We start from the raw sequence: 24,608 nt of genomic DNA, 5'->3' as shown, positions 1-24,608 counted from the left end.
CAAAAATTTTTAAATCCTCAATGTTTGTAAGGTAATTAGAAGACTGAAATAATTTTTTGGGAAAAAAAAGTTTTAATGTTTTAGATATCACATGTCCACTGCGGAGGACATTGGAAGGCCAAACATGTAAAAATGAACTTTGATGGCAAACATTTGCTTCAACTCTTCACCAAGGAGAAGTTTGAAGTCAAGGAACTGTAGTGGTTTCTTCCCCCCAAACTCCAAATCACTGCTATACTGAAGCCATGAGTTGGTGATTGCCAGATCAAAAAGTAGAGAACTGCACATACTGTCAATTTCTGAGTGCGAGAGACCATCCTGTAGAATCTCAACATTCGGCAACAAGGTCCACGTCACCTATATTGGTAGTGTACTCAGCAATTGCCAGTGGCCTTGGCACATGGACAAACCTTTTGTTTTTTAGACCATCTTGTGCATGTGTCCTGAGGTTGATTGCCATAGGCAGAGGATGCGATGACAACTGGCTTGTTGTCCAACCACTTAATGACAGCAAGTTCAGGTCTGAGTACCATCTCTGATGCTCCTTTCTTTCTTCTTGAAGGGCTTATTCCCCATGATCTTCTTCATCAGACAACTCAAGATCTGGGTTTCCCTCATCAAACTGCAATAGATTTCTTTCTGCTTCTAAAAAGGACTCTTCTGGTCATTTAAAAAAACAGAACAAAATGGAGGAAATGACTACAAATGTCCACTACGGAGGACATTTTTTAAACACTTCAATACTATACTAAAATGAAGTTAGAATTAAGCATACTATGTTTTAATGTGTTATTAAGAGACTTATTTAAAATATGTTAACATTTATAGCTAAAAATTGCTCAAAAGTTTTATGCACTTACTTTTCTTCTTCCCATAAAATGTGCTTGCAGCGATGGCCGCCATGTTCCTTAATGAAAAAACTAAAGTTCCCAAAGCTCCACCCCTTCACATTTGGCATCATTGGAAATGAGAAATAAATTACTGACACATTTTTAATTTTTTGTTTTAATTAATGCTTTCTGATACAGCACGAGGTAGCCACTCAGAGTACATTTCCAAACCCTTCACCCAAACATATAAGCCCTGTTTCTTTAACATCACAAGCTCAGGAGCCTCACGATCACCTTTTCTTCAGGTCCAATGTATTGGTGGGAGGACGGGTGGAGGTGGGTGGGATGGATACACATGTCTGAGTAACGAGGGAGACGTGTTGGGAGATGACAGCACAGATCTGAAAAACCAAATCTGAGCAACGACGCGAACCAAACACACACACGGAAAGAAAAAAAAAAAGTCCAGGATACATACACTCGTCTCCTTACACTCCCCCTCCCAACCCCTTCATTAGGCCCACTTAAAGCTTGTGAGATGTTGCTCCGCCCTCTCTGAAAAAAAAAAAAAAAAAAAAAAAGATAATCTGTGGAGAAAACCCCCCCGAAACCTTTCAGTTCATGGAAATAAGACCTGCGTCCTCTCACTGCATTCATTAAAAAGTCTGTATACATGTGTATAACACACACACACACACACACACAGACGCACAAATGCCCCTTTATAAAGTCAGTGCAGCATTACAGTCGTTCAGTCTGTTAAAGGCACCTGAGTTTAGCTCCAACCCGAGCTCACCAGTGTATACATAACACAAAAACAAACACACACACACACACACACACACACAGTTATTTCCCTTGCTCTGTTAAATAGATGTGATAACACACTGGCCCAGGTGTAAGACTGTTTGCTTTCTTTGAAGGAGCTTCTGACAAATACATTCAAGATGTGTGAAAACGAGTTCCTGGAGTCTCTCGACGTCTTTGATGTAGAGAGGAAATCTGTGGAACAGCCACCATTAATGGCTGCTACAGACAATGAGCTCATGTTGATTAAAAAAAAAAAAAAGGAAAAACACTAATGAAGGTGTTTTACTGGCTTTTACCTGAAGAGAAAAGGCTTTACTGTCCTCACAAACACATGTCACAAAGCTGGGTCTTCCTACAGTTGCGCCAGTGTGGTGGGGAAAAAAAGCCCTGCAGGAGTTAAATATTGTGTAGCTTGTGGGTTACAATCACTTTTAAAGTGTTGCTTTGTTCCAGTTTCACTGCCGGTGTTTGTCCTGATTAATGATGCAGCGATTAGTTGAGCAACAAAACAAAACAAAGTTTTTAAAAATAGCTGGCAATTTTTTAAACCTCAAGAAATTGCAAACTTGCTACACACGAAGTGAGTTTTCACCTTAGTAAACAGCAGTCAGCAAATGGATGTGTGAGAACCTGCTGCCTTTCTGACGGTCTGCAGGTGACACAGCATCGGTGTGGTTTTAATTTGCAGCTGTAAATAACTAAAGAGCAAAAATGTGATGATGCTGACCCTGACTGTAAGCATGGAGGGAACATGTTTAGGGTGGGTGATCCCTGAGAAAGTTTGTCATGTTCATATTCATATTGGTGTCACAAAAAGACATAGATCACACTGATGTTTCTGTATCTCTTTGGAGTTCTCTCTACAGTTATTTTGCATCTTTTCATGCTCATTTTGTGCTTTTTAATAATGGTTTTGCATCTCTCTGTGGTTCTTTAGAGTATCTTTGTGTTTATCATCTCGATCTCTTTGATTACTCAGAGGGCCTGCAGGGCACACAGAGTAATCCTGTCATCCACAGAAACGCCAGGACTGCGCTCCATCAAGACGATTATTTACTTTCACCTTGTTTCATCCAGCCACAGACTGCGTGGACATAACCTCCGGATCAGCAAAGCAAAGCCAAAGTGGAAGTGCCTTAAACTGCAATATTTCTAGTAGCTTGCAGAGGGTGACTTAACTGGTTTCAAAATTAAGTCAAACTGCTCAGCTTTAAGCATCACAAAAATGATGTCACCGTGGCCACGCCCACCTTTTTCATAAAGCATGTGTCTTTAAAAGAGGCTAAATATTTTTAAAATCTGACTTTATAAACAATCAGCAGCTCACACTGGAGAAGGTGGACTCTGAAACCCTGAACTTATTATAATAATGATACTGGGTTTTTTGTCGATCGACTAACCGCTGCAGTCATTTTTTGCCTCTCTCACACACACACGCACGCACGCACACACAGTATCTAAGAGTGCTCCTGTCCCTGACTCTGGCTCTCCTGAGTGTCTTGGCCCCAGCCGAGGCCGTTGATGGGCGCGTGTTTGTCCCAGCTGTCCGTGTTGTGCCCATGCTTCCTCTGGTGGCGTTTGTAGTTGTCCCAGTGGCCCGTGGTGTAGCCGCACTCGCCGCATGCATACGGCTTCTCGCCCGTGTGCCGCAGCATGTGCCTCTTCAGGTTCATGCTCTGGTTGCAGGAGTAGCCGCAGATGGCACAGTGGAACGGCTTGGCGCCCGAGTGGATGCGTTCGTGACGTCGCAGGTTAGCCAGGTTCCCGCAGGCGTAGCTGCACGACGGGCACTGGTAAGGCTTCTCGCCTGTGTGCACACGCAGGTGCCGCTTGAGGTTGTCAAGATGTGAGGAGGTGTAGGGGCAGTGCGGGCAGCGGTGAGGCTTCTCCTCCGAGTGGACGTGGGAGTGGCGGGCCAGATGGTTGGGGTAGTGGGACAGGAAGGGGCAGTGAGGGCAGCGGTACAGCTTGTTGCCGCGCTGACCGCGCCGGGATCCCCGAGACACGTCCGGGCTGCAGGGAGCCCTCGAGGTGTCTTTGGAGCAACGGCGGCAAACCTGGAAAAATAACATAGCATACAGTGAGAGGAAACATTTCCTGTGGACAGATCATGCAATCAAACTGTCATTAACCAGAGTCGCCGCTCTGTGGTGGTCATTAGAAAGCCTGCAGGTTTGAGACGTTCCCACAGTGGCTATAGCCACCTTCAATATCAGTTTTTCCTTCCCACATTCACCAAGTGCTTGCTTATAGATGGTCATCTGATTGTTGGAAGTTTTCTCTGGATTATTTTAGGCTCTTTACTTTACAATATAAAGTCTCTTTAGGCATGTGTTTTTGTTTATTGATGCTATATAAAAATAAATGAACTGAAAAGAATAAGATAATGAGGCATCTCACACATTTGTTCATCTATTAATACTCCAGAAAAGAGAGCAGACCTGAGGCGACAAAATTGCTCACAAATTATAATTAGCAGCAGCAGCAAAGTTACAAAGTTTTTAGGATGACAGGGGCTAAAAAGTGTTCAGGCATAGGGGGGGGGGGGGGTACTCGTTTGAAGGTGTGGCTGAATGAGGCTTGTAGTACGAAAGCACTTTAATTATTCAATTTGTGTAGAACAGCACTATATCAGTACCAGTCCATTAACAACTAAATCATCAAGATTTAAGATTTTTCCTGTCAGGAAGATGGTTGATCCTGCTGGGACCATAGAGAACTTGTAGATAGAGCTGAAGACACAATACGGGGTGAAAATGGCATGTATTGGAAATCTGACAAAAAAATTGTGACAAAATTGACCAAAAACGATGAGAGAATGCCCGCCATCTGAATCTATGGTGGCCTGAACCTGTGCACCACCTTAAGACTGCCACCGACTTTTTAGCTTGTGACAGCAGCATGAGGGAGGAAGTCAGTCTGCTATCGTTAATGTAAACTGGGAAAATGTGGAAGTTTGTGGTGGGTGGAGCTTCTGTTTTTCTGTTTGTCGTGGAAACAAACTACACATTGTACAACCCCTCATTTCATCCTAAAGTTTACAGAGGATCTTTGAAAGAAAACCAGCTGTGTTTTGGTAAACAAACCTGTCCTCCATCGCCCTCCACCTCTCCCTCTGCCTTGTCGCCCTCTAGGTCGGACTCCTCCAGAGTGAGGCCGCACACCCGGCAGCAGAGCGGGAAGAGGAGGACTGGAAGGGGGCCAGAGGGGGAGCCGAGTCCTCCCAACGTCTGGAGGTAAGCAGAGTCCTGGGAAACTCGCAGGGTCAGGTCTGACATGACTGCAGACACATAGGGAAGCATTAAAAAGGCAAAGTTGTTTGGATCATTATTAGCTGCAGTGTAAACACGTTCTTCTAGATATCAAATCTAGATATCCCCTATCATGCAGTTCAGTTTTAGGTCACTGAGCACTAAGCCAGAGAGATTTTCTCTTCCTCATTTTGCCGACTTGCTTCCTCTTTTCTGCTCTGCTCACTGCTTCCAAGATGAGAACTCTCCCCCTCAGAAAAAGTTTTTTTTTTTTTTAAATTTGGAGTTGTCAAATCTCCAAAATGCAAACCCTCCACATGTCATCAAACCTCTACTCTGGGTTTGTGATATTTCCAAGTTTTGAGTGTGCTTTAAATCTAAAATTTTCTACATAAAGAACAGCTTAAAAAGCCTGGTTAGTTTTTAATCACAAAACTAGTCATGTGTTCACAGGGTTACCACAGGATATATGTGAGCATTTTGCTAAATGGGAAATGCAGGCGTCATGTTTGTGTTTGTGGGGCTTGACCCAAACAAGCAACAAAAGTGAGCGTATCTCACGGCTCTGTCACAAAGACACTAAATTGTAGTAAGAGCCTTTAAAAACAGAATTACAAAGAGACTCGACATCAGAGTGGTTTCCTTTATCAAAAAGGATGCATGTGACTATAACCAACAGACAAACACACGAACATTTATTCAGCTGATAATGAAAAACCGAATACCCACACTGTGGTCACACTGAAGCTGAAATCTATTGCTGCTATTATCATGATGATTTCACAATGACACAATAACACATGCTTCGCTCTTAGATTTGCAGTGTTTCCCCCTGCCTTTCCCTCGGAGGGCAGTCCCCAACCCCTCCAACCAGAACCTCCCACAATCCCGAGAAACATCAGCGAGAGAGAGAGAGCGAGAGAGAGAACAAAATACACACATCCCATAAACATATATGTTTTATGTAGACATATTTGAAATTAAATTACATCTAAAGTAAAACATCGCTAACTTTAAGGTTTACATTTTTATATTTTTTAATATATTCTAACAAGAGTTATCTTATCATTCATTAAAAATGGATATCATCACAGCTTTATCTCCTGGCACTAAGCCACACAAATGTGCTGTTGTTCATCTAGGATTGTATTTACATCATTTTAAAACCCTAACGGGTTAATGGCTAAGTGACTCTCTTTTTTACATGGCTAAATCACCGTGGTAACTGATGCTAAAAACATAACACGGTTGGGGGCCAGGTAATATTTTCAAAGTTTTCAAATTGGCTGGAAGAGCCACTTTTACACCAACTCATTCATTTACAGCATGTTTTACGTTGTTAAGAAACAAAGCATATAAAGCATGTCTGTGTTATGAACTTTGCTCGTGGTGTACACCTTTGCTACAGATCATTTTTCATTACATCATGGCAAGAAAGAGGGTGTGCTTCCTTTATCACATGACTCTATGTTATTCACCTAACCTCTGTCACAGTCCACAGAGCACACTGGAGCACTGGTGACACCAACTTTACCCAAACTGAAAACATGTCATTACTGTAAACGCATTACAAGAAAAATCCTGTAAACAGGTGTTAATCGGTCTAACATCCCAGAGGAGAGCTTTACCAGGAAGCCTCCAAACCCACCAAAGAGGGAAACGCTGAACAAAAAGACATCGCTGTGGCTTCTCCCAAATGACTGCTTTTTCACATTAGTGGCACACCCTGTTACGTAGACGATCTGAAAATGTTATTTACACTGATGATGATGGACTGAGTTTTCAGTCCAAAGGTGAAATATATAAAAGTTAGTTGTCAGATTAGCAATCAGAAAGAGTTTCCTTCAAAGTGATTAAAAAAGAGAGAGAAGCTGCAGGCAGCCTGTGAAATTATTGATTAACAAACTTGTTTTAACACAAATTTATAAGCTTTTTAACTCTGAGATCATAATTGACTTGAAGGTTTGTGTTTACTCACCTTCTTCAGCATTGCCGCTTGCCTTTTTCCGTCTTCCCCGTCTTTTCTCCTTCTCCCTCCTCTGCGGTCTCTCCTGTGTGTGCATGCGCTGGTGTCTGCGCAGGTTGCCGAGGGAGCTGCAGGCATAGCTGCACTGGTGGCAGCCGTACGGTTTCTCCCCGGTGTGTGTGCGGGCGTGGCGCTGCAGGTTGACGAGCTGGGCTGAGGCGTAGGGGCAGACGGGGCAGTGGTATGGCTTCTGGCCGTCATGGATCCGCATGTGGCGTTTGAGATGGTTAGAGTAGCGCGAGGTAAAGGTGCACAGCGAACAGGAGTAAAGTTTAGGGGCGGGGTCCGCAACGCAGCTGGCTTTGTCTACGTTTCTCCTCTTCCTTTCGGAGCTGCCGCCAAGGGATCTATCGGACAGGTTGGAACCCTCCAACTGAGAGGAGTCGATGGAGGCGCCATGCTGGAGGCCCTCCTCACAGGAGAGACAATAAAGCTCTGCCCCTAGGTCGAGTCCTACACCTGGAATGAAATAAATCACATTTTCTAATGTTAAAATAATTAAAACAATATTATATTAATTCAGTACAAACAAAGTAAAAACAAACCTCTGCAGCCATTTTTACTGATCTAACCTAGGCATTTGACACAGTGGATGATAAGTCTTAAAGCAAAGACTTGTCAGAGCAGGGCGGTTCATGAGGAAAAACAACCCCCTCATGCCCGATGGTTTAAAAATGATTTATCAGGCAGGTTCCAGTGTGTGCAGGAATCACATTTACATCTGTTTCATGTAATTAAAGGAGTGCCCCAGGGTTCAATTCTAGGACCACTGTTATTTATTGTATATATACATAGCAAAAAGCCACCCTATGGGCAGTTTTTTCCAGGCCTGCAGCCCCTTTTCAAGTTCTTTATTCTGTATTTAGAGGTTTGTGGAACAACATTTGGTCTAAGTTACAAATTTTGGGATGAGACAGCACAGAGTTTCACTGACACTGGCTCACCCATTAAGGAGGAGATACATACGCTACAATCATTATGTTGGTCATATTATAGTCAAACTTTCATTTTTATCATAATCTACTCATCTGCACATACTCCTATAACCAGGCTCTCTACAATAACCTTTTAATACAGTACAGCACAACCTGATGATAAACTTTTCATGTATCCCTACAGTTCAGGGTTCTGAGTTTGAGTTAGCATATTAATACATTTATGCAGAATTACAATTGATTACTCTTTCTTGTTTACAAATAACAGTCAGTAACCAGTGAAAAAACTAAAACTGATCTTTTATTTTTGATTGAGTTGTGTCTGCTCTCTGACGCAAGAAATAGACTTGCTGTTTCCACATTAATGTCAGTGGTGGACTATGTAGATGTGACTCATATGCATGTGTGTTCATGTGCTTGCATATGCTGGATTCTATCCATCATAGAGTTGTGAGATTTACTGGATACTAAACTCAAATCAAAGAAGTGAAAATATTCCAATATCACTCTGTGCCCGGGTCTTTTGTATTTTTAACTCCACATGTAAACAGCCTGGCATGTTGTAGTCAGTCAGTAGTTACCGAGATCTAAGCCTGCCCCCAAAGGTGTGTCTCCCAGAAGCTGACCACATCCCTTACAGGAGAGGAACGCTGGGAAGGTGGAGTCTGTCGGTGCTGACGAGTCATCCTCCACACTTAGAGAGAAGACAGTCATACCTGAAGAAGAACACAGAGTTAAACAGACAGTCGGTTCGACCTCTGAGGAGAAAAATTCAACTCTCATGGGGTTTGAGGAAATGACTGCTGCATTTAAAAACTTAATTTATTACAGGAATGATTTATACATTTATGCTGGCAGCTGAGGCACACTGAACTCGCTTCTCCTGAGTGAGGTGTCGCAACTCAGAAGTAAATCAGCAGCATCAGCGCTGGAGCAGGAATAGAAGTCAAAACAGGAAACAACATGACCACTTAAGTTAGTCAGTTGGAGAATCTACTTCTCTGAGCTCCTAACATAGCGATGAAATGTCTTTGCGCCCTCTATACATCAGCCTGTGCCATAAGTGACATCACAAAAGCTGCACCAGCTTTCGACTTCTTCTACTCCTACACCAGCGCTGATGCGGAGGCTATTTCTGAGAGGTGACACCGGTGGTTCAGGCAAACAGGGAATCCTTCACAACTCAGTTGCTAGTATGGAGCTGTGAGGACTTCACAGTTGGTCCACGAACACCACCGGCATGCTCAGTCGTTCATTGCTCTTTCACTACAGCATCATCTATGGAAGCCCAGACAAGTTAAAAAGTGAAAATACTGCATACTTTTCATTTTAGCTCAACATTTGTGACTCTTTAACTTGGCTTCAAATGTGAATTTTAAAATCTTTAAGCTACTTTCAACTTCTCCCTTACCACAAGGGGTCACCACAGTGGTTAGCGCCACACATTTCATTTGGCAGATTTTTACACTCAACGCATTTCACTTGCCCAGTGATAAACTAATAATGCAGACTAATTACCCAATTATACATTCAGCTTACATTCTGTTTAACTTTCTGAATTTTTAATTAGCAAACATTTGACTTTTTAACTTGTGCCACAGACATTAATGAAATGGGCTTGCATATTATTTCACTTTCAACAAACTCAGAGACAAACTTATGGTACAAAGTACCATAAACTCAAAATCTTAAATACGGAAAGCACATCAGTTTGAACTTGTAAGTCTTTTCGAGCCTGATCATCAAAGAGACCGTACCTCGCCTGATTATCGGGAATTGGGAGAACAATGTTTATAATATTGTGTGAGCACAGGGTCAACGCTTCAGCCAAAACAGAGAGAAAAACCTAATAAAAACTGGTGAAATGTTTAAATATGTGGCTTGCTTTCCAACCCCGTGAATGTAGAAACCTTTGTGTGTGTTACTGACCAGACTCTCTATCCAGCCCCATGATCTCCGAGTCTCCAAACTCCAGCTCGCCGCTCAGCAGGAAGTCGCTGTCCAAAACAAGGCAGCCTGGCTCACACACCACTGCCCCATCCTCAGAGTCCACTGAGTACAAACAGACACAAACATTTCTCATGATTTCCTGCATAAACACAACTGTGGAAGCTTCACCTGACCAAATGAAGACAAACGCCAAGCCCATCCTGAAACACAAAGTCAGCTTCCACCTGAGGGTGTTAAAAAGTCCGGGTGTCACTCAAAAGTTTCCCTTTGTGATACGAGCTGTAAAACTGTGAACATCTGACACAAACATCAACATCTCTTCTGTTTATGTGACAAATTTTCATTTCCTTAAAAAAAAAAAACAAACAACAACCCCCAAAAAAAAAAAAAAAAAAAAAAAATTTGATAAACAGGACAGAAGACAGCCGATAACAGAGTTTGTGCTCGAAAACACAGAAAAAAAGGAGAAGGAGGATAACAGCAAAGGAGGTGGAGAGGAAACGAGAAGGAAATCGGTGAGCGTGAGATAAGTGCTGAGGAGGAAGAGCTGTGGGGTGAGGAACGAGGCTGAGAGGGTCAGGAAGAGGAAGACGAGTCGAACACAGAACTGATGATACAGGACATTTTTATACTCTTAAGCCTCTGAGCGGACATTTGTTGACCCAGCTTAGAGCAATTCTAACTTTTACTGTCACAAAGAAAATAAAAACTTTACTGATAATTAAAAATATTTACACTAAACATTAAGGAAACTTGCCTTTAAATTATTCTCTTTATTCTCATTGTGATTTTCCTGAGCTTTAATTTGAATTAATTTTACCATCAGTTTTGCAAAACCTACTTTTTCAAACAGTTTGGATAACTATTAACAGTAGTTAGAGTAGAAAATTATTCTGCTGCGGTTTTTCTGACCTATTTGTCTTTTAGAGGTCAATGACAAACACTGGCTTACACTGGCTTAGATTAATTTAGAAAATTAAGATGTTTTTCCTTCTCAAAATGGGCCTCTGGAGGCCAATACACACATCAAATTAAGGCAAAAATCTGAGTTTTCCTGTCATTTCAGGCTATTTTAAAAATGAAGATTAGGCCTGAGTAAACTAAACCCTGCTGAAAAAAAAGAGTAAGTGAAAAACTTTTATATGAGACGCTTGTTGATTTCTGTTTGGTTGAAACCTTTTTAGTAGGAACCAAAAATATAACAACAGAAGCAATCGTTAGCTGCAGACCAGCAGCCAGAGGACAGAAAGTAACAAACACCACAACTGATTATTTTTTTTTTCAAACTAATTCAAGCTGCGCTGTGACTGCTTCCTGCATCGACTAAAGAAAACAAAGATGCTGTATGACAAGTTTAAGGCTTGTCATACAAACGGACAAGACAAATGGAAGACATTCAAGACAGCTGAGAGTCTTCCCAGGAGTGGACATCGCAGCAAATTCACCCCAAGGTCAGACTGTGTGCAAGGCCCAGAGAAAATGCAAAAATCCCTAAGAGCTTCATCTCAGATTCTACAGGCCTCAGTTACCAAGTTAAATGTCTATGACAGCACAATTAGAAAAGGACTAATCAACAGTGGCTTGTTTGCAAGAACTGCCAGGCACTGAAAGCCTCTTCTCTCTAAAAACGACATGACAGCACAGCTTATATTTGCAAAGCTGCAAATCACAAGACTTCTGGAACTTCTGGAAGTCCTTTGCACAGCAACACCAAAATCAAACTCAGCATATCAGCACAAACACCTCATAACAGCTGTCAGCATGGTGGTGGAAGGGTCATGATTTGGACTTATTATACAGACAGGACCTGGACATCTTCCAGTCATTGACTCAACCATGAACTCTTCTGTATACCAAAGTATTCTACAGTCAAACATAAGGCCGTCTGTGTGACAGCTAAAGAATATTTTAAATTATTGGTACAAACAGGGTCATTCAATTAAACAATGATCCCAAGGCCTGCAACAAATTTGAAATGAATACCTGCATACCTCAATGAACTGGAGCAACGCTGTAAAGAAGAGTGTTACAGACTGATAAAATCACACAGAAAATGATTATTTGAAGTTGTAGTTGATAAAGCTGGTTCTGCAAGCTACTGCTAAGAGTCCTGTTTAAAGTCTTTTAGTTTTCAAACAAGTCTGCAGGCAGGTAATGTGAGTTAAGACCCAACACCTTACAAAGAAACCCGCAGATACAAATCCCAGATATTTTGGGTTTTCCTGCATTAAAATGTTGGTTTCGGTTATGACAGCAAAAAACTTTATTCCTCCACTGTAGAACCAAAGCTGTTCACCTTCTTCGGTCAATCTTTATTCAAATGAACTGCTAATGTGTTCAAACCTAGACCGATCTGAAACTAAAACACATAAATCCTCCTTTTATTGAAGGTTATAAAGTTCAGTTTTACAGAAGCTTTGGTTCAACTGTGCGATCATTGTTTCAGATAACACCACTGTGATTGTGTCAGACGTCCAGAAGCTACTTGAGCTGCAGTGAGACTTTGAATACGAGTAATTTGAATACAAGGATGTACTGGCCTTTTTTCCTCTGAGCCCCTGCACACATGCTCACAAGTACACTCCCATATGAAGTCTGTTTAAATATGTACATCGTTAGAAATCTGAGAAGGTCAACAGGTGAAATCAAGTCTCCTAAATCCAGTATTCTCTTTTTTTAAACTGACTGATGCCCACGCAGTCAAACAAATGTAAACCAAGGGAGGTGAGTGTTGCACAGGTGACGCGTGAGAGGAGAGGAAAACAAATGAAACTGGAGACACAACTAAAAACCTAGAAACGTCTTCTGGCCCCTGTTAATAATAAAGGTGAGGGTCCACAGGAAACCAAGGGGAATGACAGAAATCATACAGGAAGCTGTGAAAGAAAGAGAGGAAGAACGAAGGGAGGGAGCAGGGGGAGGTCAGGTAGGGAGCCTGCGAAGAGGAAGTGGAGATAGGAAGCAGAGAGGAGGTGGAGAATCCAAGTGAGCCAGAACAGTCAGGATGAGATAACAGATAAACACATCTGCTTAAAGGACAACATGTCTTCAGCGGTCTTCCTCTCAGGGAGATAAAGAGGAAAGGACTCGAGGACTCAGACCACTCAGGCAACTTTTAACATGCCTGTATCCTTCAGAAATGTGTCTAACTCTATAAAAATGCATTTTAAGTGGACCAATACCCAGCAAAGACTTACTACTTTATTCTATGGCAGTGATTTAAGCTTCATGCGGACAGAAAGGCATCAAAGAGCTGGAAGAAAACAGCTGGACTTACGTTTCACCGGCTGCGGGTTGGACTGTTTTCTCCGCGGCATCTTCGCCTCTCTTCAGCACGGATCCTGCGCTGTTTTCGCGGTGACACCTCCAACACTCTGCAGGCTCTAGTCCGTCCGTCCAGCCAGAGAGGCAGCCAGCTAGCTAACTGCATGTCATCATCATCATCATCATCACCTCCTTCCTCTTCCTCTTCCTCCAACGGACAGCAGTAGCGGCGGAGTCATCGCCACCATCTAACGCATGAAGCGGAAGGCGTACACCGGCAACAGCACCAATTAAAAAAGACCCACACCTTCCCTAAATTACTACATAACACTTTACAGCTCTATTCAGTTCACAATAAACTTTAAAAATACACCAATCCATTTAAATTCATTACCATTGCTCATTCTTTGTTATTGTTTCGCAGTAAGTAGCCGGAGCCATCTTGCTAGCCAGCGAGCCAACCGGCTAAAATCAACACTGTAATCTAACGCTCGCTTTTAGCTCACACTAAAAATAAAACTTAATGAAGTCGAAGACACTCCACCGAATAACTTACCTGTGATAATGTCCCTTAAAATACCGCGGGTGAAAATGCAGTTAAACTAATCTCAAAACACTCTTTTTGTTGTTGCCAAACACACACAGCGCTACTACGCCGGGTCCGGGCTCTATGTGACGTCACCGAAAGACGCAGGGGATTGTGGGAATAGTAGTCCTTACTGTGTTTACCAACCTCAAATGACCTCTATATATAAAGCTGTGGAAGTTTGTCTCTGCCACCATAAAAAAAAGTAAAAGCGCCAGGCGGTCAAAATTTCAGGTTGTCCGGATTATTGAATATCTCTGTATTTCAACATACAAACCCTGAATTTTAACTTAGGTGTGGTGGAAAAAAAAAAATTCATTTACATATGTATATATCTATAGCTAAATAATAACAATAATGTTTTCTTTTCTTTGTTAGTGTTTTTTGTTTTTGTTTTTCAATGTAAGAAACAAGCTCCCTCAAATTTTAGGTAATCTTGCAATTTTTGCCTCACAAATAAACTAATATTGGACAATTCATGTATGTTTATATAATAATAAGAGCAATAACAACAATATTTATTATTATTATGCAAACAATGCTGTATTGTATATAAATCTGTGTTCCTATAATGTTTAGAAGACAATACAAATGATTTGATGTCCTAGAGATGACTAACAAGTTTAATATTGTGGGTTTGTAACACAAACAAACAAACAAAATAAAGTAAAAAAACAAAACAAAACAAAAACGTAAAGTTGTGAAAAGGAACACAAAAGGCACAGAAATACCACAAAGCTTCAGCAATAGGTTCATTTTATTGTCAAAATATTCAACAAAAACCTCAAAAAGAGATAATCCTCTGGTGTTTGTACCACTGCAGACATATATATTGTTTTAGGTAAAAGTAGTTCATGTCAACAAAAATTACAAAATGCAAGAACATATATTTTGTTTGATGGTTTTGCTTGAATACATTAAATTAAAGAATAGATATCATACAATTGTGATAAACATACCGTGAAATTTACATTAAAACAGTTTGTCAATAGGAGAGTTTTTTTTTAAAGACCTTATGCATATACAGTTCTAAGTGTCTGGTAGGTTTAACTAACGTTAAAAAAAAAATCATATCCTTTTATTCTGTCAGTTATTATTTTTCTGTATGTACAAGCAGAGATCAAGGCCTGAGTAGATATCACTGAGGGGTTAAGTCAGTCAAAGACTGGCTAAGAAAGAAATCATTTATATAGTTGTGTTACACACATTTACTTTATATCTTCAGACTTTCTTTTTTAATACTCAAAATTCTGCCACCTATTCAGGATAAAACTAAACAATTGAAAAAGAAAAAGAGAAAAAACATATTCCTTTAACTTGATAATTGTTCCCGAAGAAGAATCTAGAATCCTCTAAAATGTTAAAATATTAAATGAATTAAACTTCAGGAGTTTGCACGACATACTGTATTTCTAAAAAACTGGGTGAACTCAATTCAGTGTGAAATTTCATTTGTTTTAAGTCTGGGACCAACAAAGGATCAAGAGCAGTCTTTCAGTTTTGGGATCCTTAACTGTCAAGTGGAGCAATGGCACCAATTAGACAGAAGTTCCCTTAAGGTTTTATTTGCTCAGATGCCAACTATAGATCTGAGTTTTAATGAGCTGAGTTTTTGGGATAGGGTTAGGGAAGTCAGGTTAGGGAATTGGGGAGGGGATGGACTGCCTATGAAGATGAAACAAAAAAGAAAAACTGCCACCCAAGCATCCCAAACAAGCAACAGGTACAAATACAGTCATATAAAATCATGTACATATTTTAGAAAAAAAAGTACCTCAAAGCTCTGCTCTGGGTCTTCTGGTTTTCTCAAAACATTACTAATAGGGGTCATAATTTGCAAAAGCTGAATCAGAAAAAACTACTTGATTAATCAAAGCAAATCCTCTACATATATTATATATCAGCATATGTTACTATATATTATGTTTAACGCTCATTCACGAGTTAAACATGGACTCAAACTCATCAATCCTCTGCCTGGTGTTTCCTCTGGGGATCTTTCTGTAGGACACTGTTTTGTACTTTGATGATTGTTGGCCATCTTTCTTCTTGTCATCTGCAGCATCAGCCTCACCATTCATCACAGAAGACCTCACGGTTTTCATCGGAGGTTTTACTGTGCCAGAGGAAATTTTGCTCTCTTGTTCATCTTCCATCGAGGACTGAGCAGGAGCTTCCATCAGTGTCACTTTGTCCTCTGGTCTGCAAAGCGATGTCTGTAGGTCTGAAAATGCACATGTTTTTGAATAATTTAAGTACTTCTAGGAAATGACTTAAAATGACTTTCTTTTGCACCATGGAGGTTTTTGTCCACTAATATTTATCTTAGTCAGTTGAGTCAGTGTCATCTTTGTGGAATTTTAATTGGATTTGAATGAATGAATGAACTTTCTGGCTCAAATCTTCACTTTCAGTAACTGTGTTCCAGCCAATCATAGCTACAGTTATATAATATCCAATGTAGATCGGAACATTTGAAAACAGTAACTTCACTTTGGAATGTTTACAGAACAAATAGATCAATATTTTTACACTGCAATCTGAATTTTGGGTCTATAAAACCGTTTTATTAACAATGTATGACAACACAAAAATAAACCTCACCCATATCTTCTTGTTGTTATTTTAAATGACTATTTACCTAATCTCACAGAAACAGTATCTATAAGCACTGCTGCATTAGCTTATTTGCAGACCTTGTCTTTGCTAGGAAGTCTTAATGCTGATCTAAAGACTATAACCTAATAACTCTTTCCTTCCACGCCACCATATTTTGCAAGCAAGTATTTCACTTTTTAGCCAGTGAAAGCCAAAATATTCTTAAGGATTAGTTTATTGTTATTCTGTAGATTTCTTAGAAAAAGGTACCCAGCAACATACGGTAATTAAAAGAAATAAAATACATAATAATATGACCAAAAATACTATGTGTATGTATAATAATACCATGTAAATGATTTTACTCAATAAAGGTCTTTTCTACAGTCATTTTAAGCATATTTGGATGCTAAAATGTTTGTAGTTTTATGTAAATAAAAACTTCACTTCTTTTACTCTTTCAGTTATTCACTTCACATCTTCTTCAGTCAAATTTTAACATGTTTTCCTCATAAATTTGATATACCGTGGATCTGCCTTTTCCTTGCTCTCCTGTGTGGTACCCCATTTTTAAAACCCCCCCAAAACATTGTGGAAGAGCATCTTAAGCCAAGCTTATTCCACCTGATAAGTGTCTGATTTAATGTGTGTGCAGTTCCTACCTGTGACCACAGGTGTCACCAAACCAGCCAGGACTGAAATTTTTCTAGTGAATTCTCTGGTTACCTGTGTGCAATACAGGTGGAGTATTTCTGGAGTCGCCTGCTTCTTCTCCTCCTGCTCTTTCACCTCCTGCTCTTTCACCTGGATGCCACTCTTGCTCCTTTAAGCTGCGCTGCGACATCTCTGTTTGTTCACTTAGACAGGGAACGTTTGTGTCTGTCACACTCTGTGCAGCAGCAGTTTGGTGTGAAGCGTCTGTGCTGCTCAGAAAAGCCTCCTTGTCACTGCTCGGCGATGTGGGATAAATGTCCCCGCTGTGGGTTTTGGCAGCGACAGCCCCTTTCTCTCCATCTGTGAGGACTCTGGGAGCTTTGTTTTCTGTGCCGTGATGCAGCGTTTCAGCAGATTCTGGGTCCTGCAGAGGTGACAGAGGGACAGTTTTGGGGGATCAGACTGATCAGGCCTCTTTTCTGGCTCCTCAGCCTATTCTTCTGTTTTTTCTTCTTTTACATTAACCTGTTCTTCCTTTTCTTTGTTTACCTCCTCTTTGTTTTCAGCGTGATGCTCCTTCAGCTTCTCCACTTTGACTCCTTCTACATTTCCTCTTGTTATCTGTCTGTCTTGCTCTATTCTGTTTTCATCTACATCTTCTTCTTCCATTCCTCTTCCTGCTCTTTCATCTCCACTTTCCTCTATTACAACTTGTTTCATCTCACCCTGACTTTCATCCTCACATACTTTTCCTACTTCTTTCTCATCTTCCTCCTTCCGAGACTTAAACCACTCTTCTTACTCATCATTATTTTTCTCCACCCCTCTTTTGTTGCTTCCATCCTTCTTTCTTCCTTTATTTCCCTCTTTTTCTCCATCACACTCTTCCACTTCATGGTTTTCTTTCTTTCTTCCATCCTCTGTTTCTCCTTCCTCATTTTCATTGTGTCTTTCTTTCTCTACCTCTGCTGTAGAATGTTTCATTTCATCCTCTCACACTTAACCCTCCTTTCTTCTCTCTCGTTCTCTCCCTGTGTCTTTAATTCCTCTTCTCTCTCAGTCATTTCTTCCTCCATCTCTGCCTTTCCGTCCGCTGCTCTTCCCTCCATCTCCTCTCGGTCCATTTCTATATTGTCCTCCCTCTTATCTTCTTTCTCCACGTGGCCTCCCTTCTCCTCTTCCTCACCTTCACATCCAGCCTCTCCTTCCATCTCTTTTTCTGTTTTCCTTTCTTTCTCTACACATCCTTTATCCTTCCCCCTATTTCTAGTGTTGTCTTTTTTCCGTTCCTTCTTTTTGCTGCTTTCCTTTCTCTATTTCAGTTTCATCACCACTTTCTTCTGTTTCTTCTTGTTTTTCTTCTGTTGTGCTCTCTTCACTCTGTTCACTCTTTTCCCCTCTTTCTGTCTTTCCCACCTGCTCCTCTTTCTTACCTGCTTTTGAACACCTTTATCCATCTCTTTGTTGCCTCCAGACATCATCGACTCCATCGTGTCCTCAAATGACAGGAATTGTCCAAACAGCCCAACTGCCTAACTGACCTGGGACACAGTTGAGTTCTCCTCTACGTCCATAAAGTCCAACGTGTCTGCAGCTGTTCACCAGCTTGTCATGATGCAAAAAACTTCAGAGTGAAAGAAGATTGCATTCGTCCTACCTGGACTCAAGCCACTTGAGTCTGTTATACACTGTAAAATCTAATTAGTTCCCAGAACTCAAAAAAATTATGGAAACTCGTTGCCTCAAAAAAATTGAGTAAAGCTTAGCTAAAAATGACTAAGTTAGGATAACTTATTTATTTTGAGTATTCTGTACAAGCTCATTTGTTCCCAGAACTCAAAAAGATTGGATCAAGTTTACATCAGATGACCAAGTTAGGGCAACTTACTCATTTTGAGTACACTGTACAGCCTTTTTTTAGTTCCCAGAACTCAAAAAAATTATGGAAACTCGTTGCCTCAAAAAAAATAAGTAAAGCTTACTTAAGATGACTGTTAGGACAACTTAGACATTGCAAGTCTGCAGTATTAACAATAACTTGATATTTCTGACTGTACAATACTAATTGTTTACCTAACAAACATTTCAAGTTCAACTAAATGAAAAAACAATTTGTGGTAACCTGAATATGATTAAAAATAATTAACAACACTTTTTGTAATGATGTTAAAATCAGCCCAACTTTTATTTTCAAACACAACAAAGTATAACAGCCAAAAATGGACACTGTTCTGCTGAACAACAAACAATTATATTGCCATCGCTGTTATAATCTTACAATGAAACAAAGTCTCAGATGTAATTATTCTGAAAATAAGTTTAGGCCTACCACAAGTTTGTTTTGTACTTACATTACTTATATAATCAAAATAAAATATTTGTTGTTCTGTCACAAGTGCAGTCTCTAATTTAAACAACACATTTGTTTTCCATTCCAACACATGAGCTGGAATGTTGTATTATTTTAAGGATGGCTTGTTTCCAGTCCAGGCATTACTGCCTGAATGACTGTCATGGATCAAGGTGATCCAAATGTAGGTGCAGAAGAAAGTCTTTAACTTCCCTTAAGTACAGTGGCAGTGGTTGATGGTTGGAGATGCAATGAGCTTGAACTTGCAGGCGACCATCTTCACTGACCACACCATCTGTGACGGAGGACTCATCTCTCCTGGTGTCCTGCAAGCAAACAATCATATTTTAACTTAATTGCTTTCTTAAAACATGTTTTTTCTGCTTCTGGTATAAAACAGACTCCAATTTAGACAATCTCAGGCTCCCTCCCCACCGGAGAGGTGACATTCAATGTCCCAATTGTCAGTCTGGATAGCTGTGACCACCACCCAACACACAATAATGTCATCAAAGCATCATTTTAAAAGGGCTATGCAAACATGGCCAATAACTTTCATTCTAATGTTGTGCAAAATGATTTTGGGTACAAAACAAATTTTGCTGTTAGAAAACTTGCAGACTTCACTATATACAGTTTAGACCCTCTAAACTAAGTTTGGGGATGTGATCTTTCAAGAAATGCAGACCAAACTGTTGTTGTTTGTTTGTTTACTTACACAGCATGTCTTGTAGAATTAACTGGAGTCACAGCAACAGCATCGTGCAGTCATATCTCAAGTCTAATAACAGAAGACAGGAAAAGATCAGTAAAGAAACAACTTCCCCAAACCAAAGCACAAATAAAACAATAAGTATAACAGGCTGATCTAAAGTATGATTAAAGTTCAGCCTGATTAATATAAATGTCACTGACAGTTGCTAATATATTGGAAAACCAAAACACTTACCACTGAGTTGATGTCTTTCTGTCCAACAACAGGAGTGCTGGTCCCGAGCCTCAAAGACAGTAAGAAGCAAGCAGAGGGAGAAAAACAGAACATTGATTTGATCCTTAATGGCTGTGCAATCATCGTAACATAGAGTTTGCTTATGTTGTTAAATAAAGGCTAGATTTGACATTAATAGATGCCACAGATGTTCAAAAGCTGCCACAAAGCATGAAAAAAATGGACGTCTCTGAAAACGTCCGAGCATTTTTTGCAAATATGTGATGTCTTGATAAATCGAGCAGATATTTGAAATTTACACAGCTACATTCTCGCCTGAAAATATCTTAAACGTTTATTTTGTGACCCAGAAAAAGTAACAAGTTTTTAGCTGCGCCCTCTGACAAACATAGCCGACAAATGCGATCCTCCTTTTCCCCAGACTACCCTTTCTGGGTCACAAAATAACCTTTTAAGATATTTTCAGGCGAGAATGTAGCTATGTAATGCTCAAATATCTACTTAATTTATCAAAATATCACATATTTGCAAAAGTGCTTCCACGTTTTCGGAGAGCTCTGTTATCCCCCCACCCCTAACGGCTGCACCTCCCGAAGAATTTTGTCTGGGCTCTTTTCTCACTTATTTATTTCAAACAATCAACAGAAAATTTCACCGACATAGTTTTATGTAAGGTTTTTAAGACTGTGGTGTTAATTTTTAAGTAAGATGAGCCCAGCGGCAGCAGCAACGCTAGGCTAACACTAACTAGCTAGCAAGATTATAAACCTGGTGCTAAACTAAGAGAAGCCACAAAATCAGTTTGAATAAGAGTAAACATTTACTCACCAAGTCAGTAAAGATCCACAGCAATGACAACAATAATATCTCCAGGTTTGCTCAATATATTCCATAACAAATGCTGGCGCCATGAACATGCGGACTGATCCGGGAGGGAGGGGGACGGTAGTCACGTGGCATTTTCAAAACACATCTTTCATCCTTCCGCACTGAGAAGCAAAACTTCCAGCTTACTTAGTTTTTCTAAGTTAAGACAACTCAAATAAATGGAGTTTATCAGCGTTTTTGCATAAAAAGTACTGGTAACTTATTTAAATCGAGCTCTAATAACAAATTGATAAAAAATGAGTTCAGCCTATTTAATATTTTTAATTAAACACAATATTACATTTTACAGTGTAAAAGCATTCACCACAATGAGAAGGATTTTGTTAATGCTTTCTAGCAGCACGTGTCGTTTCTCAATCCACAGTCTGGTGACCCGGCGGCCACATTTTCAGCCTCATGCTTCGTGTGTGAGTGGACGTGGGTTTGTAATACTTTAATCACTCAGGTATGAGCTTGCGCTCCAGTTCACTGAGTCCTCCACAAGGTTTCACTTCTCTTTAACTGCGGCACAGACTCCTACCAAAGAATTCAGACTGAAGTAAAGAAAATAAGATTAAAGTCCTGGATGCAAATTTCTATTCAAGCATAAAGTTTGATCAGTAAAATACTGCCCTGTGCGTTCTCTTTGCCTCAATGAACCTTTGATTCTTATTTCTAATTTCATATTTTCTTTCTTGAGTTCTACTAAAGCAGCCTTGCATGACTCATAGGTCTAAATAATACTTATTTAGTTTTATTTCACCTATTTAACTACTCACTAACGCCAATATCAAATCAGCCAATCACAAGGCAGCCACTCATGTAGACATGGTCACAATGACCTGCTGAAGTTTAGACAGAGCATCAGAACGGAGAAGAGCATTGATTTAAGTGGCTTGGCATGGTTGTTAGTCTAAATATTTCAGATACTGCTGATCTGCTAGGATTTTCCCACACAACCATCTCTAAAGTTTACAGAGAGTGATCTGAAAAACAGAAAATAAGCAGTGAGCGATAGTTCTCAGGAAGAAAATGTCTCGTTGAAGTCAAAGGAAAATGACTGCTTTGAGCTGATAGGAAGGCAACAGTAACTCAACTAACCGCTCGTTACAACAAAAGTGCGTCAAGAGCATCTGAATGCACCATACAATGAATCACACTGCATGTCACTCTTGTCAGCTAAGGACCGGAAACTGAGCCTACAGTTCACATGGGCTCACCAAAATTGGACAGTAGAAGAGTGGAAGAATGTTGCCTGGTCTGATAAGTCTGGATGGTAGCGTCAGAACTTGGAAGCATGGATCTATCTTGCTTTATGTCAGTGGTTCAGCATCACTTCTTAAGAACAGCCAACCTGAGTGTTGTTGATGACCCTGTCCATGCCGTTATGATCACAGTGTATCTATCTTCGGATGGTTGCTTCCAGCAGGATAACCCACCAAAGTTCAAATAATCTAAAACTGGTTTCTTGAACATGACAGTGAGTTCACTGTACAGAGATAGCCCCAATATCACCAGATTACAATCCAGTAGAGCACTTTTGTGATGTGATGAAACTGGAGAATCACATCATGAATGTGATGCAGACAAATCTGCAGCAAGTGTGTGATGCTGTCATCTCAACATGGACTAAAACGTAGGCCACGAAGAATTAAGGCAGTTCTGAAAGGAGGTGGTCCAAATTGTCTGGTGAGTGTATATTAGACTCCCTCTCAGTTCATCCACTCATGCTCTATTGTTTCTTAAAACAACTTCCTTCTAATTGGCTGATTGCCTGTACCTGGCATCACCATGGAAAGACATGAGCTCTAACTGAGATAAAACAGAGCCAAGAGTAAGAAAAACTATTAGAAACTGAGCATTGACAGCAGTCTGAAGCTTTTGGCTATGGGATTACCTGTACTTATGTTTGACAACTAGGTCATGCTTATATTGAAAATGCACTACTTGAACAGGATATATGAGACAGAAAATGATGAAAAGTACAATTGGTCCTCTTTAAGAGCATGTGTAAACAGCAGATAACAGGAGTGTTTTGAAAAATGCTCCAGTGAGAGAGTAAACAGTCAAGTACATGAGTTGAAAAGAACAAAATGTTCTGAAAGTGTAACAGCTTGCATTGATTTCCTTTTAATAGTTTCCCCTCTAAATAAAATATTTTTAAGTTTTCTAACTTATGCTATCTTCATGCAAACTGCTCACCATGTTTTCGTATTTAAAATTTATATTAAATAAAGCTGAACCCCCCCAAAAAATTATTAAACATGCCAGGGTATAACAATGATCCCAGGTGTGTTCTATAACATTATGATCATAATAAATCATTTTTAAATGTGCAGTAAAAGCAAAAGTTCTAAAACCAGAGCATAAAACCAAAAACCTTCATCTATCATGAGGCAATCTGTGACTGCCTCATGATAGATGAGGCAATCATGTCTATTAGTCTTTTTCACTTTGAGCAAATCAGTGTAATAACTACTCAACACGGTGCTCCTTGTCTATACAGATACAGTAACATATACTGATACAAGTAATATATTATAATAGTTGTTTTTATCTGTAAGGTATTGTGCATCTGTTAGCAAATCAAATGGATAAATCCTGTAATTATACAGCAGTACAGACTCCTTGGCTGAGCCTTTTATCTGACTTTAAATGTACATATAAGAGCTTCAAGATCAGCATTCCTGCTGCGGTTTATCCCACTTTAAAGCATTATAAGCTTTAAAGTATGTTACAGTTTCACATGTACTGGAATTATTTCCATATTTCCCATTGACTCCACAGCACATAGTTGCTATCTCATTAAAACCACATCTATGCCACTACAGTTAAAGACATATTATGGTATTTTGTAAATGATGTTATCTTCTTATTTCGCATAATTTAGAAATTGTATAAATCTCAAAAGCAATTGCATTTAGTGTCCAAGATGTGGCAGTATAACACGAGAAATGCCATGCTCATGCTCATCAGCTCACGACCACATGCTGTGTGTTTACAAAAATGAAACAGTGTTACACCCATCTGCTGTATTTTAAATGTTTGCGTGGTGTGTGGCCTTACATGCCTAACTGTCTAAACCTTAGTGGGTGAATGACTAGTTTTAGCTCTTCATTCCCTCCTCACTATGTCCTTTTTCACACTTTAAACCTTGCTTAAGTTTTTGAAATGAGTCACTGTTTTTGTGAAGCATATTGTGGCTTATGTTAAGCAACAAAACAAGTTATTAACATCAAAACATTATCAAATTATTAAGTAAAAAAAGCATCTTTTTGTCTGCATAAAAAGCCATCAGTCCCACTTCCTGCAAGTGACAATTATATTCATTCCAAAAAACATTCTAGTAATAGTTATTGCTTTGTCACCTGCACAAATATTTTATAAATACAACTTGTTTGTTTTTCTGTTTATTTTTACCATTTAAGTTTTTGTTTTTTTCTTGTAGGTTATGGAGGTTTTCAATTTTTTTTTCATCACAAAAGATGAAAACAATCTTTGTGATGCAGCTTTATTGGAGCCATTAAACCAAATAAAA

The 24,608-nt window shown here is 39.8% G+C and overlaps 1 protein-coding gene across 1 annotated transcript; it reads right to left on the bottom strand.

The window, feature by feature from the left end:
- Positions 1–978: 978 nt before the first annotated feature.
- Positions 979–17,096, bottom strand: LOC116325334 (zinc finger protein 513-like). Its single transcript, XM_031746182.2, has 8 exons — positions 16,977–17,096; positions 13,623–15,876; positions 13,080–13,314; positions 9,782–9,904; positions 8,434–8,568; positions 6,870–7,376; positions 4,727–4,920; positions 979–3,697 (listed from the first exon to the last, which is right to left on the bottom strand). The coding sequence occupies exons 3-8, from the start codon at positions 13,117–13,119 to the stop codon at positions 3,098–3,100; spliced, it is 1,599 nt and encodes a 532-aa protein (XP_031602042.1). The 5' UTR covers positions 13,120–13,314; positions 13,623–15,876; positions 16,977–17,096; the 3' UTR covers positions 979–3,097.
- Between the last annotated feature and the right edge of the window lie 7,512 nt (positions 17,097–24,608).

Source organism: Oreochromis aureus, linkage group 23 (genome assembly GCF_013358895.1).
Source record: "Oreochromis aureus strain Israel breed Guangdong linkage group 23, ZZ_aureus, whole genome shotgun sequence".
NCBI classification, from domain to species: domain Eukaryota; kingdom Metazoa; phylum Chordata; class Actinopteri; order Cichliformes; family Cichlidae; genus Oreochromis; species Oreochromis aureus.
This window is presented reverse-complemented; position numbering and strand designations above follow the sequence as displayed.